Below are 16,501 nucleotides of genomic sequence, written 5' to 3'. Positions count from 1 at the left end.
CCACACTGATATCAAACTGTGCACTTATTGTCTCTATAGACACAACGACGGTCCTTATCCATGATATTCTTTATTTGGCCAATCAACTTTGGTGTTCTGACTTCCTTACTCCTCCGACACCTCTCATCATCCCTCACAGACTCCCTGCTTTCCTTGAATCTTTTATGCCACTCAAAAACTGATGATTCATGCCAGATGGACCAAAAGCAGTCTAAAGCATTCCATACATTTCTATGGGTTTTTTTCAAGTTTCAGAATATTGTTCTTCTAAAGTGTTCTTACGTCCAGATTGCATTTTTTAAATTCGCCAGCTGTGACGATCAGGCTTTAGTAGGGTGTATTCCAATTCATGCTGTAGCTGTTCATTTGAACCTGAAATAAAAAAAAAATTGGTCATTCATCTTATAATATGTGTAGCAATAACATACTAAATTTTCAAGAGTCTACGACAATTCTAATGCCTGTACAAAAAAATCTGGAAACTTGTTGAAGGTACCTCATATATCAAGCCTTGCCGCCCTTACTTCACCTTTTTTTTTTAATAATTGGATGCAAAAAACTTTAAAGATTTTCAATCTTTTAATTAAATAAATATTTGTTAACGATTTTAGTAATTAGTTTATTAGCTACCATGTTGAAACGATATCGACTCTCATTTTTTTTCTTCTTTTTTACTGTTTTTTTTTTTTGTTTGTTTATTTTAAACAGTAATCAAACTAGGTGGGTTGAACCAGCTTCTTCTAAAGGAGGAAGTCTCTTGGGAAAAGCAAGTTTACAAGTGTTCCCCAGTCACATGATTAGGAGAGATGATGATGATGATGATGATAAGTTTTTTTCACTTTTTTGCAGGAAGGTGCCGACTTTCTCCTGCATGCAGCATTGCAGCATGCAGCAATCTTAAAGCTGAAAATTTTAAGATAACCTGCATTTTCTTTCAATAAATAATTGTTAAATAATAAAAATGTAGAAGATATGTAAAAATAAGAAATAGACGTTGCCTGGATATAGTTTGCTTTTTGTTTTTTTGTTTGTTTTTTTTGTGTTTTTTTTGGTTATTTGTTTTGAAGGGAGGTAATTGTGAATCACAATGTAATGAATTATCTCCCTTAGTATTTAAGTTTTATTTTGCAAATTTATTTTAACAATTTAATTTCAATATATCCTAGTATCCTAAAGCATATTCCCGTTAAAACTTTTTAACAACTTCTTAAAGCAGTTGAAATAGGAATGTTAGGTGTATCGACAGTTGTCATATCTGCAGAGATACTGCCCGGAGTATCCTTTCTAGCCTTGACATTATACAAAACCTACTTTGCAAGCTTGTGATGGATGATCTTCTTTATAGCCTTATTCATGCAGAATCGATGTTGCCTCAGCTGCTTTGCGCAGAGTCGATATCGCCAGCCCTTCTCTGCTGTATTGTTCATAATAAGGGTTCGACAGAGCTTCAATCCCTTTCCTCCCTGCCAAAAAAAATAACTCAAGAATTGATTTAGCTACAAACACAGCAAATAACCAAATATCACAGGACTGCTTCTTAACCGACTACAGTATGGTCACCTTCAAGTCTAATGTAAATAAATACTTGTTGAGGCATCCTCTTTGATAATCAATTTTCAGCCCATGTCACCCACTGATTTTAATACTATTATGGTGGTATTAATGATCCAAATGAAAATCTCTTCAACCCTTATCCTTGAGTGGATCCCAGGCCTTAATAATTGCAATAATAACATGTCATATGTTGTCTTTCAGTTAGTCTATCGTGTCTGGTTTATCAAAGTAGACATGAGTGTTTACATATCCCCGGAAAAAAATAATCTAATGGGGTTAAATTTTGTGCACAAGGTGGCCATTTCATGAAATTATTTGTTCATTAAATGTTTATCTCAATAAATTGATATCATTTGCAATTAGCAAATGCTACTCGGGTGCCAGTCTTCTCATGATGAATTGCCAAACCATGCTGGACTCAACATAACCGATAGTTGCCAAATCTGCTATTAAAGTTTAATAATTTTGAAATTTTTTTATATTTTTATAAATTTTTCAAAAGTTTTCTGATTATTTTATTTTCTTATATTTTTTTAATATAGTTTTTTTTTATATTTTTAGCCATCATTCTTTTTTTTCCCCCATCTCTTTCTTTTATCGCCATTATATTACCCAACTCCTATAAAAACCTTTTCCAGCTTTAATCTCCAATTTTTTTTTCCATTTGTAATCTGAATGTTTTCAAAATCGATGTTGTCATTTTACCTTTACATTTGTATAATGCTGGCTTTTTCTCCTTTTCCGAAGAGAAGCATTTAGCTTCAAAATGCCATTGTCTTAAGAGGGTTCTCCCTTATTCCTCTCCCTGTAACTCTTTTTGACTTGACAATGTAATAAAGTTCCTATGTAACTTTATGCTTTATCTTAACTTATTCTATTGTTTGCTCCTCTTCACCGGGTAGAGCTTTTTCTTTTATCCAGATAGATTTACTTTACCATTGCAAATGTTATTTTTCAGCATAATTTTTATTACTAGATAGATAAATTATGCTGAAAAATAAAATTTTCAATGGTAAGGCAAGCCTATCTGGATAAAAAACTCTACCTGGTTAAGAGAAGCAAAAAGAACAAACCAAGTTATATGTCTATCAAAATTTTGTTTTTATTGTAGACTTTTTCTGGATGGATAAATTGAAGAAAATAAAATACCAGTGCAATATTTGAAGATATATTTGCTAGGAAACGTATGGCCGTTCTACTTTAGAATGTAAAAAGTCGTTGAAGTATTTGAAATTATACTTGTTATAAAAAGTCTCTTGGAAAAAAAAAGCAAAAACGTTCTTTCTACTATTCAACAATGAGAGTCATTGTTAAGATACATATGGAGAAGGTTGGAGGAACAATTCTAACGATACATATTATGAATCATCACAAAAATTCAAAAACATTACTTACAATATTATGTGTATTCGCCAGTTAATTAACTCAGTTTTATGTTTCTGAGACGTGGATTGATTTAAATTTTGGGTGTAAACACTTGAAATTTTACATGTAGGTTACTTGGACATGGATCAAACTTTTTAATTTGATTTGATCCCAAAACAATAAATGTTAAGGGGTTAAAATTGGGGTCAAAATTTTAAAAAATTTGACCTCGGCAGTCTCTGACAAATTACTCAGCCAATTTTTGGTCTAACAATTTGAAATTTTACATAAAGTGTATTCAGACATAGAGCAAGTTTTTCATTGGTTTTTGGGGCGATAATTTAGCTGCCAAGGGGTAAAAATTCAAAAGATTGGACTTTTGCGGTCTCTAGCAAACTATTCAGCCAATTTTGGGTTTAAATATTTGAGATTTTACGTAAACGATATTCAGACATGCAGCAAGCTTTTTAATTGGTTTTCGGGCGAAAATTTGGTTGTCAAGAGATCAAAGTTGAAAGAGTCGACCTTTGCAATTTTAGATGTAGGTTACCTGGGCATAAGTCAAACTTTTTAATATATATATATATATATATATATATATATGCACATAAAGTTATGAACAGTACATAGGGCCCGAGCAAAGCCGGGGTGACCTGCTAGTAATATTTAAATATATATATATGTATTAAATATCATTTATAAATCATGCAAACACGGTGTTTGAATATATGGTTAAGTGGCAGTTTTAGTCATTTAGAACTGATTTAAAGCTTCACCGCTCACTCATTTGTCAACCAAATTTCAAACAGTTATTACAGTTTATAGATCACCGTCTCGGCTATATTGTGAAAAAAAATTTTCAATTTTCGTTCAGTAAAACAAAAGTTATTATGAATTTACTGGTGTTCAAAATCGTAAAAAAAATGAAAGGAGGTGAACGTTTTTTATGACTGGTTTCCATAGCAACCACGTCGCTTCAGCGACATTTGTTGCTACCAATTCACTATTCTCATGAAAAGAGAAGTAACAAGTGAAACAGATAGAATGAAAGAATGATAATTGGGAGGATTTTATTGAAAGCAGACAAGTGCCATACAGTGTTATTTTACATATGTGTAGGTTATGTTTATGGAGGCAAAAAAAATACGACTGAAATTAAACAAAGAATTGAATTTAGTGGAAACCTGGAAAAATCATGGATTACAATAGAAAAATGCGAGCATGAAAAGTAATATGGTTAAGCTTAAACATGGAAAAGTAAAGGATTAGTTGTTAAAAGTGGTAAAGAAAAGGACAAGATAGATGTTCTATTAAAAAGTATAAATTTACAGCTTAAAATATTGCAGCATTAAGAATTTTTTTTAATTCAATTTATAACATATAATCAGTTCTTAATGCTGCAATATTTTAAGTTGTAAATTTATTATATTTTTTACTAGAATATCTTGTCCTTTTCTTTTCCAGTTTTAACAACTAATCCTTTACTTTTCCATGTTTAAGCTTAACAATATTACTTCTCGTGCTCGCATTTTTCTATTGGAATAATATATGTATTATATATCATGTATAAATAATATATATATACATTTATATATGTGTTATTTATAAATAATATATATATATATATATATACATACATATATATATATATATATACATATATATATATATATATATATATATATAAAATTGGATTCTACATTTTTGGATTTTACCGTCATTGGATACTTTACCCTTCACCAGACTATCCATTCACATGAAATCACTTTTTTATTCCCCCTATTCCCTCTGCTTCATTTTTTGTTACCAAGTAAGATCTATGACTTAGTTGTAGTTTTATCAAATACTTTTGCAAGTAAAATCCGATCCCACATTTTGCTAAATCCTACCCTCTGATGAGAAGGAAAGTATTTCTTCGAAACTCCACGGATTAAGGATTATCCACTTATTTAGTGTTTCCTTTTTAAAATTAAATGTTTTTAACTCTTTTACAAAGTGTTTTTAACATGTTTTATTAACTACTTGTTAGTATATATATATATATATATATATATATATATATATATATATATACATATACATATATATATATTTATTTAAAACTGTACAGAAGGTCAGAAAAACATTGGTACCGTCGGTTTCAAGTCAATATTTTACTGACCTTCTGTACAATTTTAAATAAATAAATATTAAGCTCTTATATTGAAATGTTTTCTTTGTAATCGAGCACTTTGATGGAATTCTTTCTGAAAAATAGTGAACAAATATATAGCTTAGAGAGTTAGGAGAATAGAATAAATTCAGTTCTATAAGAGGAGACTTATCGGGATAATACAAAGTTCAACAAATTTTATTGGAGCTTTATATAATACGCTCCTCCTTTATCTTAGAATTCGATATAATTCCCCCTAACAACATCCATATTTTCATTGATTTATTTTGTTCCTGATGAATCCCACACTAGACGTCGCATCCCCGCTATGTTACATAGCATTTTCTCTACTCTTCTGATGAGAAGCATTAGGCTTCGAAATGCCTTGGTATAAAGAGTCCCCTTTATTCCCCAACTAAATGTTTGTATACCTTTATTAAGAATGAACCATTCTATATTCACCAATATATAGGTTGACTTCAGTTTCCACTCTTATTGTTTCCCATATATATATATATATATATATATATATATATATATATATATTAAGTAATGTGATTGATAATTTAAAATTTAAAAATCAAATTATAATTAAATTAAAAATCCGTTTCATAAGAAGGAACAACAACAAAATCAATTATCTGTACGATCGTTTCGGAAAACAGTGCTTTTTATTGTGGTAGACATCAAGTTACGGACAATAATTATTACATATAGTTTTTTAATAAACAAGGTTTCCTCGTCAGCAAATTGTGAAGGGTTTTTATTAAATTTAAAAGACACCATAAATAAACCTAGCATTAAAAGTAATAAGGTGAAAGGCTATAGCAAACATATATATGAGTATTTTAACCATAGTTCCTGATTTCAAAAGGCGAAAAATTAAAAGATACATCTGCCTTACTTTTAATGCTAGGTTTATTTATGGTGTCTTTTAAATTTAATAAAAACCCTTCAAAATTTGCTGACGAGGAGACCTTGCTTATTAAAAAACTATATGTAATAATTATTGTCCGTAATTTGATGTTTACCACAATAAAAAGCATTGTTTTCCAAAACGATCGTACAGATAATTGATTTTGTTGTTGTTCCTTCTTATGAAACGGATTTTTAATTTAATTATAATTTGATTTTTAAATTATCAATCACATTACTTAATATTGAATTAGCTCTAGGATATTTACCTATCGAGCTTATTATATATCTAAATTACAACGAGCACTTTCTCTTTCTTGTATTTTAATTAAACTAGTAATTTCACTGTTACATTGAAATACAATCAGCTCTTTAGACTATTGTTCTAATCTCCTTTAAATTATATATATATATATATATATATTAAAAATACTAATACTACTTATAATATTATTCGTGTATTCTCCAGTTGATTAACTCATGTTTAGTATAATAATAGATGACAGTGATGATACAGGAATGTTATACTTTAGCACCTTTGTTTGTTTGTTAATAAACAAAAGCTACTGTCTAAATAAGTGTGCATTTTTATCAGGTGTTTGCTCCACTTTTTCACTTAGAATGAACAATTCAAAGCGAATCTTTTCGTTCTTTTTCTGTCGATAAAGGCAAAACAATAGCAAATACTGTGAAAGATGCATCATCATCCAACCCTCCTCATCTTCATCCTTTCCGCTTCTTTTCGTTGTGTATTCAATGATTGCTGCAGCCTTACCCTAAGAACCCCCCACTTCCGTGCCTGGTTGCTTTCCCTTTTTTCCTCGCCATTCGCCCACTTTCGCTGGCGATGATGGTGCGTCATGAATAAGCAGGAACCATTTATTGGTCGACACTCGGAAATGTCACTCGGATTTTGTGATTGCTTCTCAATTGCATTCAGAGGTTTTTAGACGTGTCCACAAAAGTCTGTTTGATGATCAGTCTGCCAGACTTTAGCAATTTTGTTGGTCTGCCGGGCTTGAGCAATTTTATTGGTCTGCCGGGCTTTAGCAATTTTGTTGGTCTGTCGGGCTTTAGCAATTTTGTTGGTCTGTCGGGCTTGAGCAATTTTGTTGGTCTGTCGGGCTTTAGCAATTTTGTTGGTCTGTCGGGCTTTAGCAATTTTGTTGGTCTGTCGGGCTTGAGCAATTTTGTTGGTCTGCCGGGCTTGAGCAATTTTGTTGGTCTGTCGGGTTTGAGCATTTCTATCCGGCTTGAGCATTTCTGTCGGTCTGTCAGGCTTAAGTTTTTGTACCTATATCACCACTTATCAAAGACAAAAGAATTTGGGAAGTTGGGTTAATGAAATAGAGTGGCAATTGAATGATGAAGAATATTATGAGATGATTGAATTGATGAATGAAATCTATAAAATTTTTCCGACTCTACCAACATACAGAAATTTAAACATAATGTGAACAGCCATCTCTTTGTTGAAGTACACAATTAAGATGCCCCTATAAATTTGGCCCCTAATTAACAGTAGCTCCTTACGTTTTCATATGTCTTGTTTTGGATGAGTTGAAGAAAGAAAAATGGAAGCTGCTGTATTTCTTTCGAGGAATGCGATATAATTCCTTCTCAAACTTTTCATTTCACAAATAATTTGCCAAATTGTTTGTATTTTGCAATGGCATTCTTTAAATCTACCATTACAAACTTTTTTTTACTTATTTTAAGAATAAAGATTGAAAATTATCCTCATATTTGAATCGTAATTTAACTGCGATCAAACGTTTAACTTTGTTTTTCTTTGATAGTCCAACATCTGTAAGGACTTTATTCAGCCTAAACTACATCTAATATATAAAATTAAGTTAGTCGGATTTCCAGAGTTAGATCTCTCTCTCTCTCTTTCTCTCGATCATATATATAGTGCGATTCAGCTACACAGAATTTTCATCTTTGTGAAGATTCGTCAAGCTATTTCGAATTCTAATGAGGAAACGCGACAAATTCTGTGTAGCTTAATTGCCATAACTTACTAATAAGTATTATTTAGTGTTACTATCACGTAATAAGCATTGTTGAAGTAAATACTGAAAATAGGTACATAAAATTTTATATAGATACATGAAATAATGTTTATATATATATATATATATATATATATATATATATATATATATATTCAATTAACTTTCTTAGAGTTATATATTTGGATTTTACTGTCACCGGATTATTTATCTCCCACCAGACTATCCATTCATGTGTAATCACCTTTTTCTTCACCATATTCCCTCTGCTTCACTTTTTTTGCTTTCAAGTAAGATCTTTGACTTACTTGCTGTTTCATCAAATACTTTTGCATGCAAAATCCGATCCCGCATTTTGCTAAATCCTACCCTCTGATGAGAAGGAAAGTATTTCTTCGAAACTCTGCGGATTAAGAACTATCCACTTATCTAGGGTTTCCTTTTCAGATTAAATATGTTTTTAACTCATTTCAAAGTGTTTTTTAATATGATTTATTAACTGTTTCCTCATATATATATATATATATATATATATATATATAGGCGAATTTTATATTTACTTTTACTATAAGCATCTTACACGTTTCATTGTGTGTATACAGATATATATATATATATATATATATATCTCTGTGTGTGTGTGTGTGTATATATATATATATATATATATATATATATATATATATACTAACAAAGATATCTGCGCTTTGTGCAAGACGCTGAGCTTGAAAAATAGTGTGCACCATCCCTAGGTCGGAGACCGTCATCATGTCAGGTTTGGTCACAATTGGTCCAGTGGTGTGGGCTGTAATATAATAGTATATATACACAGGCTATGACCTTGACCTTTATCTTAGAAAATGTTGTGCATTATCCCTAAGTGGGGGACCATTATCATGCCAGGTTTTGTCATGATCGGTCCACTGGTGGGGGCTGTAGGAGAGTTGTACCCACACACATATGAACGCTACTACTTTATGCATATAGATATATGTTGTTTTGGTAAAAATAAGTTTTTAAATATATTTCACTCTTTGTGTATGCCAATCCTTTTTGTTTCGAAGCTCAATGTATGTTAAATATAACAACAGACACATATAAAAGAATAACAGCATTCCAAGATCCGAATATTTATTTTTCATGCAAAACAGCTCCGCCAACATGTTAAAATTTTGGTACATTTTTTACAGATCCGTTTCGTTGTGCAGAAACAAACGGTTATTATTATGCCAATACCACCTCGTATATGTACAAAAAAGAGACGGTATTGATATAATAACCGTTTGTTCTGCATCAAGAAACCGATCCGTAAAAAATGTGCCTAAATTTTAACATGGTGGGGGAGCAGTTTTGTATAAAAAATAAATATTTGGATCTTGGAATGTAACTATACTGCAATTCTTATACTCATGCAAACTGAAGGAATACCTGCCTCAGGACAAGTAAATTAATTCTCCAAATCAAACAGTTTTTACTAACTTTTATGACCCCTTATGAAAAAGAAAATCAAGATATGTGACTAAATCTCATGTCTAGAATCCTTTTTCCAATTTTCATTGAAATCCATTATATGATTTAGATTCTAGTAAATGTCTAAAATTCAAGGGGTCTTAAGAAGAAATTGAAGGTCAGGGAATCTTTCATTCATGTCTAATAACTATGGATTAAATTTAATGCAAATCTGAAATATTTTCATTTTTGAAAGGATAGTTTTGTCCATATCCCCCTCCTCCTAAATAACGCTTGAAATCTTTGAAAGATTTCCCCACTCTCTATCTGTGCCTAAATCTAAATTCAGATTCCATAAACAAAGCTTCTTTCCCAGAACTGCCTGCTTGTGGAACTGTTCGAATGGTCTGCTTTCCAACTGAATACAACATGGTATCCTTCAAATCCAACATAAAAAAAGTTCTTGTCGAGCCTTCCCCATAAATAATCAAATTTTACCCAATTTATACCATTAACTACACTACTACCTTACATTCAATAAGCATTGTCCTCGAGTGGCCTTCGGGCCTTGATAAGTGGTTGTCTTCCAAGTTAAGAAAAAGCAAAATTTGAGAAATATATATTAATTGATGCCTAATAATTATTTTTTAAATTTCCAAAAAATTTTAGGTATCCAAATTTTAATGACGCTTCCACTTTCTTTTCACCCTTTTACATAAACTAACTATAACCCGCATTACCCACCCTTACACCTTGCACCTGTATTCTTAAATTAATAATGATCGTTTAATTAGTTTAGAAGTTAATCCTGTGCATAAACATATATACATAACTTTGTATAAGCATAGATTCTGTCTGTCCGTTCGTCTGTCACATTTTTTTTTTTTTTTTTTTTTTTTTACGTAGTAAATACATAGTAGAATTCGTCTCATTTCGAAATATTAGATCTTAAGTATTTTCAGAAATGGAAAATGTTGCATTCATCTATTATATAAATCTCACCTGTCTGTTTAAATGTATACATTTATTTTTGTATCTATGTATGTTTGCCTAAAACTTTCAACAGAGGCGACAGATTTTCACGAGATCAGTATCATTTTGGAGCTTGACCCTTCGGACGAAAAACATCGAAAAATTTGCTAAAAACATTAATTCCTTCACCCTCAACTGAGCACTTTTCTACAGGGAGGGGTCGTTTTCTTTCGCTGATATTTTCGAAAGTCATCCCCTCTTTTCGATTGACTAGCCTTAATTTAAACCTTCGCTACTTCCAGTTTGGCGATGGAGGCAACGGCAAAGACGTCACTTTTTTTTTTTTCATGTTCATTCCCTCTTTCGCGGTACGGGTTCGAGCCTGCCTGCCTACTACCACTTTATCCAGGTTTCATATGGGCACTTTTGTTGATAGTACACACATGAAACTCTAGCCCCTTTGAAGTAATCTGCTCCGGTTGCAATGCAGTTGTTGTTCCGTTCCAACAACTTTTGGAAGACCCTATGGAAGTTCTCTTGTGTGAGCGTGTCAATGACCCTCGTCACAGCCTCTTTCATCTCCTCAATTATCTCATAACGACAGCCTTTAAGGTTTTTCTTGAGCTTAGAGAATAACCAAAAGTCACATGGATTAAGGTCTAGATTATACCTATTTACTATGCCTCCCCACGGGACAGAGTTAGACACCAGGGTCGTTTTTTTAACGTGGAGAAAAGGTACAAAAATTAAAATTGTCTCAGTCGTGAAGGATTTCTCCTCCACCGAAAGAGAACAAGAAATAGAAGTGCAGCATCTGAAGAACAGATACTACACTTTGATCTTGACACCAAAAGGCCAAGATTATTGTTATTAAGGTCTAGATTATAGTGAGAGTAAGAAACTGTCTTGGTGCCCATCTTGGTTAAATAGTTTGTGACAAAGATGGAATTGTGGACTGGCGCATTCACGCAAATCTTCCACATCTTCAGTTCCTAGCGAATAATTGTTTGTACAATTCCCACACTGACATCAAACTATGCACTTATTTTCTCTATAGACACATGACGGTTCTTATCCATGGAATTCTTTATTTGGCCAATCAGCTCTGGTGTTCTGACTTCCTTAATCCTCCCAGGCCTCTCGTCATCCCTCACAGACTCCCTACCTTCCTTGAATCTCTTATGCCACTCAAAAACCAATGCTCGATTCATGCAAGATAGTCCAGAAGCAGTTTAAAGCATTCCATACGTTTCTGTGGAATTTTTCAAGTTTAAAACAGAATTTTATTGCATATTGTCCTTCCAAAGTGTTCTGACATCCAGATTACATTTTTGAAATCCACCAGCTGTGATAATAAGGCTTTAGTAGAGTGTATTCGAATTCATGCTGTAGCTGTTCATCGGAACCTGAAATTATAAAAATTAGTTGGTTATCTCATAAGATATATAGCAATAACATTGAAATTTCAAGAGTCTATGACAATTTTAAATGCCTGTACGAAAACAGTCTGGGAACTTATTGAAGGCACCTCGTATATTTGTGTGTTTTTCTGTGGGTAAATATTTAACCGATAAACTCCTCACCTACAGGTCACATAACACTGAAATTAACAGGAAATAGTAATCATATACCAAGGATTGTTCATAACGAGTAAAACCTTTGTTTGGATGAATAACGCATACAGAAATGTCAGCAAGTTAAAATGCAAACTGTTTATTTCAACTTGCCGACATATTTCTATTAGTTTTACGTATGTGCAAGTTCAGTTATTAGCTAAAAGTGGTTTAATTTGAAATCTTTATCCATCTGTTGAGTTAGCTCAAATGGCAGGGAACACGGCGGGGTTGCTAAATGGGGGAATGTGGCTGGGTTTGGCTCGATTTTAGCTGATGGTACCCAAGACTTTTTTTTTTTTTTACTTTTGAAATCAGTACTATATATATATATATATATATATATATATATATATATATATATATATATAAAAGAGAGAGACAAAGACTTGAATGTATTTGGTCATTTTAATAGCAAAACATAAAAAAAGCTTGTTATAGGGTTTTTAATCCAAACTTTGTGTTTTCTCAATGTTCCCTTGATCCAAACATTGGAATGAAAGAGGATGTGGCAGGGATGAAAGGTCAGAGATGTCAATGTCTACCAACAATGCCATGATTGTGGAAAGTGGGGTGAATTGGCCAGAGTTTATATGAAATAAGATTTAAGTTTTTTTACAACTTAAAACAAGAATCCCTGATTGTTTGAATAGAGACAAGACTCTCTCTCTCTCTCTCTCTCTCTCTCTCTCTCTCTCTCTCTCTCTCTCTCTCTCTCTCCCCCCCTCTTTTTTCTCTCTTTTTCTCTCCCCCTCTTTTTTCTCTCTTTTTCTCTCCCCCTCTTTTTTCTCTCTTTTTCTCTCCCCCTCTTTTTTCTCTCCTTTTCTCTCTTCCTCTTTTTTCTCTCCTTTTCTCTCTCTCTCCCTTTTTTCTCTTTTTCTTTCCCTTTTCTTTCTCTCAAACTCTCTCCTTGTCTCTCACTCACTCACTCTCACACTTTTTTTTTCTTTCTCTTTCCTTAACATATTTTTCTTTTCAACCTCAATGTACTTCTTGTTTTGCTTCACTCCACCACCTCCACTCCCACCCCGACCCCGACCTCCACCGTTTCCACAGAACAAATGTTATTTGTCTTGAAATATTATTTTACCACAAGTTGCTTTTCGCGGTCTTAACATTTTATTCAAAAAAATATTTGGATTTTGTTTTTCTCTTTCGATGAAATACAAGGTGAGTTTTGCGCCCCCATTTTTGTATTTGCTTCTTTTAAGAATTGGCCACTGTGTGTGTGTGTGTGTGTGTGTGTGTGTGTTTGCTAGAAACAAAGTGTAGTATCTGTTCTGCTGCTACACTTAGTCTATTCTGTTCTTCATCAGTGAAGGAGAAATCTTTCTAGATTGGGTCAATTTTTATTTTTGTTCCTATCCAGAGTGGCTCTTCTTGAGGAATTGAATTTTTGCCACAAATAAAACCCGATCTGGTGTTTGACTTTGCCCTCTTGAGGAACCAAGTAAATTGGAACATCTGGTATTCCCCCAGTGTTGCTCGTTGGAAATGATTTCAAATATAGTCCTGTTATCTGGAAAGAAAAGTTTAAAATATTATTTGTAATGTGAAGTGAAGTAATAATAATAATAAAAAAAAAAACTGTTAGCGTAGTGGTGTTTTCTTAAAAAAAAAAATAATAAAAACGACTTGTTCTTACAGGGGGCTATAGAACGGCAAATAGTTTCGACAATTTGAAATAAATTTGTTTATTTTAAATATCAAAAATATAAGTAAAAGAAGTGTTTAAAGATAAGCAACAAAATCCCACCTCTTCACTGTTGAGGTCCCTAGATGCCTTTGGAATTGCCTCCTTGTTTCCTGTTTCCCTAACTGTACTAACATGCAGGACTTTTAATGTAATGTGAACAACAGACATCTTATTGCTCACCTCTCAACAATCCCCTATTAGAGATGATTCCAAATGTCCAAGTGGTAATATAACTTGTTTGGAGTAAAAAAAAAAAAGTTCACAGAAAAATGTTTAAATCTTTCCCCCCCCCCCGACAAAGGAAGTATTGGACCTAGTAATTCACTCCCATTCGTACTTTTCTCAATAGCCACTCCTTCGTTTTTTTTTTTGTTTTTTTTTTGTTTTTTTTTAATTTTGCCCAAACATTAGTCATGGTGAAAGTAAATTTTTATCAGAATGGATTTTCCGGGATAACTCAGGTTGCCCCCCACCCCAGGGGAGCATTATAAGGTTAAAATTGCTCCCAAAATCATACATCTATAATTAATTTAATTAATTTAGGTTCTAATATATTTTAGTTATTGTATAGACCAAATCGATAATTGACTCTAATGACCCCAGATGGAATCTAAGGAAAACTGCAATAGTGTCTTTAGATTCTGTGAAAGTTTTAACCGTTATTGAAACTTATTTTAATGTTTAATTGATAACATATCGATTTTGATAACACAAACATTGACTTTCATATATATATATATATATATATATTATAAAAATTAATACGAAAAGTATGATATTTTATATCTTTCCTTTCTAGTTTTTATTATTGGGTGACGTGTAGGAATACAAAATGTCTATTGAAAAAAACTTTTTCCAAGAACAAATCTTCGACCGTACCTTTGGTTTTTCTCAGTGTAATGAAGGCGATGTGTGTGTATGGAGAGGGAGAAGGTGGTAGGAGGAGAAGGTATAGCTAATAATGTGCTGTGTAAACCTTATGTGTGTGTGTAAATATATATATATATATATATATATATATATATATATATATATATATATATATATACACACACACACAATACATATGTACATTTATTATATAAATCTCACCTGTCTGCTAGTGTATGTATGTATGCCAAAGATTTCCGACACTCATGACGGATCCTGACGAAACCGGTATCGTTTTAAACCTCGGTTTTTCGAACAAAAAAAATCGAAAAATTGGCCCAAAACATTAATTCCTTTATCCTCAACTGGCCAGTTTTCTACAAGAAGGGGTCGCTTTTTTTTCATTAATATTTTCGCAAGTCATCGTCTCCATTGGATTGACTAACCTTAATTCCAACGCTCCTGACTTCCGGTTTTGCCATGGACGTATCGGCTAAGACATTACGTTTTTTTTTTTTTTTTTTTTTTTTTAACGTTTGGGTTTAACCCTTTTTTTTTGTTGTTGTTGTTAACACCTCTCTCCACCCGGGCTGCCTACTGTTGTTTTGATCACCCACCACCCCGTTACTACTACTTTTTTTTTTAACACCTCTCTCCACCGGTGTTTCTTACTACACCACCTCAACACACCTAGGCAACGCCGGGTACTTCCGCTAGTATAAAATAAAAATCAAACAGTAAATAAAGACAAAGAAATGCACATTTCATTTCATATAGACGTCTAACATTTTTAATTCCAACGAGATATATATATATATATATATATATATATATATATATATATATATATATATATATATATATAACTCTCATGATATATCCCTACATAAAGGCAATTTTCTAATTTAAACTCGTTTTCATTCTCCAGATTAGATTTCACTTTTGTGTGGGTGACATCTTGTTTCAGTCTTGTTGCATTTTTAATTCCTCACAGTCACACGAATCGGATCAAATGTTTGAATTATCGGGCGTGGTCTCATAGGGCTGGGGTAGTTGGTACTTTACTCTGAAAGATTTTGTTTTTTAAGATCCGTTTTATAGTAAACGAAATGAATTAAAAAACAAAAAAACAAAAAAAAAAACAACTGTGCATCTCCATGTAAACTCCCACATGGAAATTTTCTAAATCAGCAGTTCGGAAAATTACAACCCAAAATGCTATAGTGTCACATGACTCCAAAGGGTGTTGGCTCGAGAATATACCGGGCAAGTAAGATTAGATAATGTCTCCTTTTACTGTTCAGGGCATCTACGATGACCTGCCAACCATCATGAGGTGTATATATATATATATATATATATATATATATATATATATTTTATGCGTCCTCGTATCTACATAAAAGACTTGGTCTGTTAGGTTAAAGTTTGAATTAGCATTTTCTTCAGTCTGTCATGCTTAAGTTTGAATTGAAAATAACACTCAAAAAGAGAACAGTAGTCCAAATAATACGTATCAATCCTCATCTCAAAAATTTAGAAACATAGAGACTTGAATTAATGCAAAAATTGAATTTACACGCGTTTTTCATGTCATAAACGCATCACACATTTTGAATTTTGAATTTTTCTATCATTGTAAGAACAATTGGTTATCTTCAAGTTTCTTCACCCTATGTTGACAAAGACTTTTTGTATGAAACTATCAACTGCAAAATGAACCAAATTTTTTTTTAATCAGGAATTTACTACAGAATCGGTAATTGTATCTGAATCCGAGAAAAATATTGGAATCGTCCTATCACTAGTAACCAACAATCGATGCATCCATTTTGTTCCATGCTTTGGCAATTCTGAGCATGGAAAACATTTTTCTGAAAGAGACAACAAAATTACAATC

At 32.4% G+C, this 16,501-nt stretch overlaps 1 protein-coding gene across 22 annotated transcripts in view; it reads left to right on the top strand.

The window, feature by feature from the left end:
• The window catches only part of LOC145266992 (coronin-2B-like), a 370,386-nt gene that overhangs the window by 133,777 nt on the left and 220,108 nt on the right, over positions 1-16,501 (top strand). Inside the window, exon 1 of one of the 22 annotated variants that reach the window (XM_080122849.1) lies at positions 13,082-13,205. The exons of the other annotated variants lie outside the window; for them this stretch is intronic. Coding sequence (XP_079978975.1) covers positions 13,194-13,205 — 12 coding nt within the window. The 5' untranslated portion in view covers positions 13,082-13,193. Of the gene's footprint in view, positions 1-13,081; positions 13,206-16,501 lie in introns of those variants that run through there. 22 annotated transcript variants of the gene reach the window in all.

Source organism: Euprymna scolopes, chromosome 42, assembly GCF_053919585.1.
Source record: "Euprymna scolopes isolate OS-2025 chromosome 42, ASM5391958v1, whole genome shotgun sequence".
Lineage (NCBI taxonomy): Eukaryota > Metazoa > Mollusca > Cephalopoda > Sepiida > Sepiolidae > Euprymna > Euprymna scolopes.
This window is presented reverse-complemented; position numbering and strand designations above follow the sequence as displayed.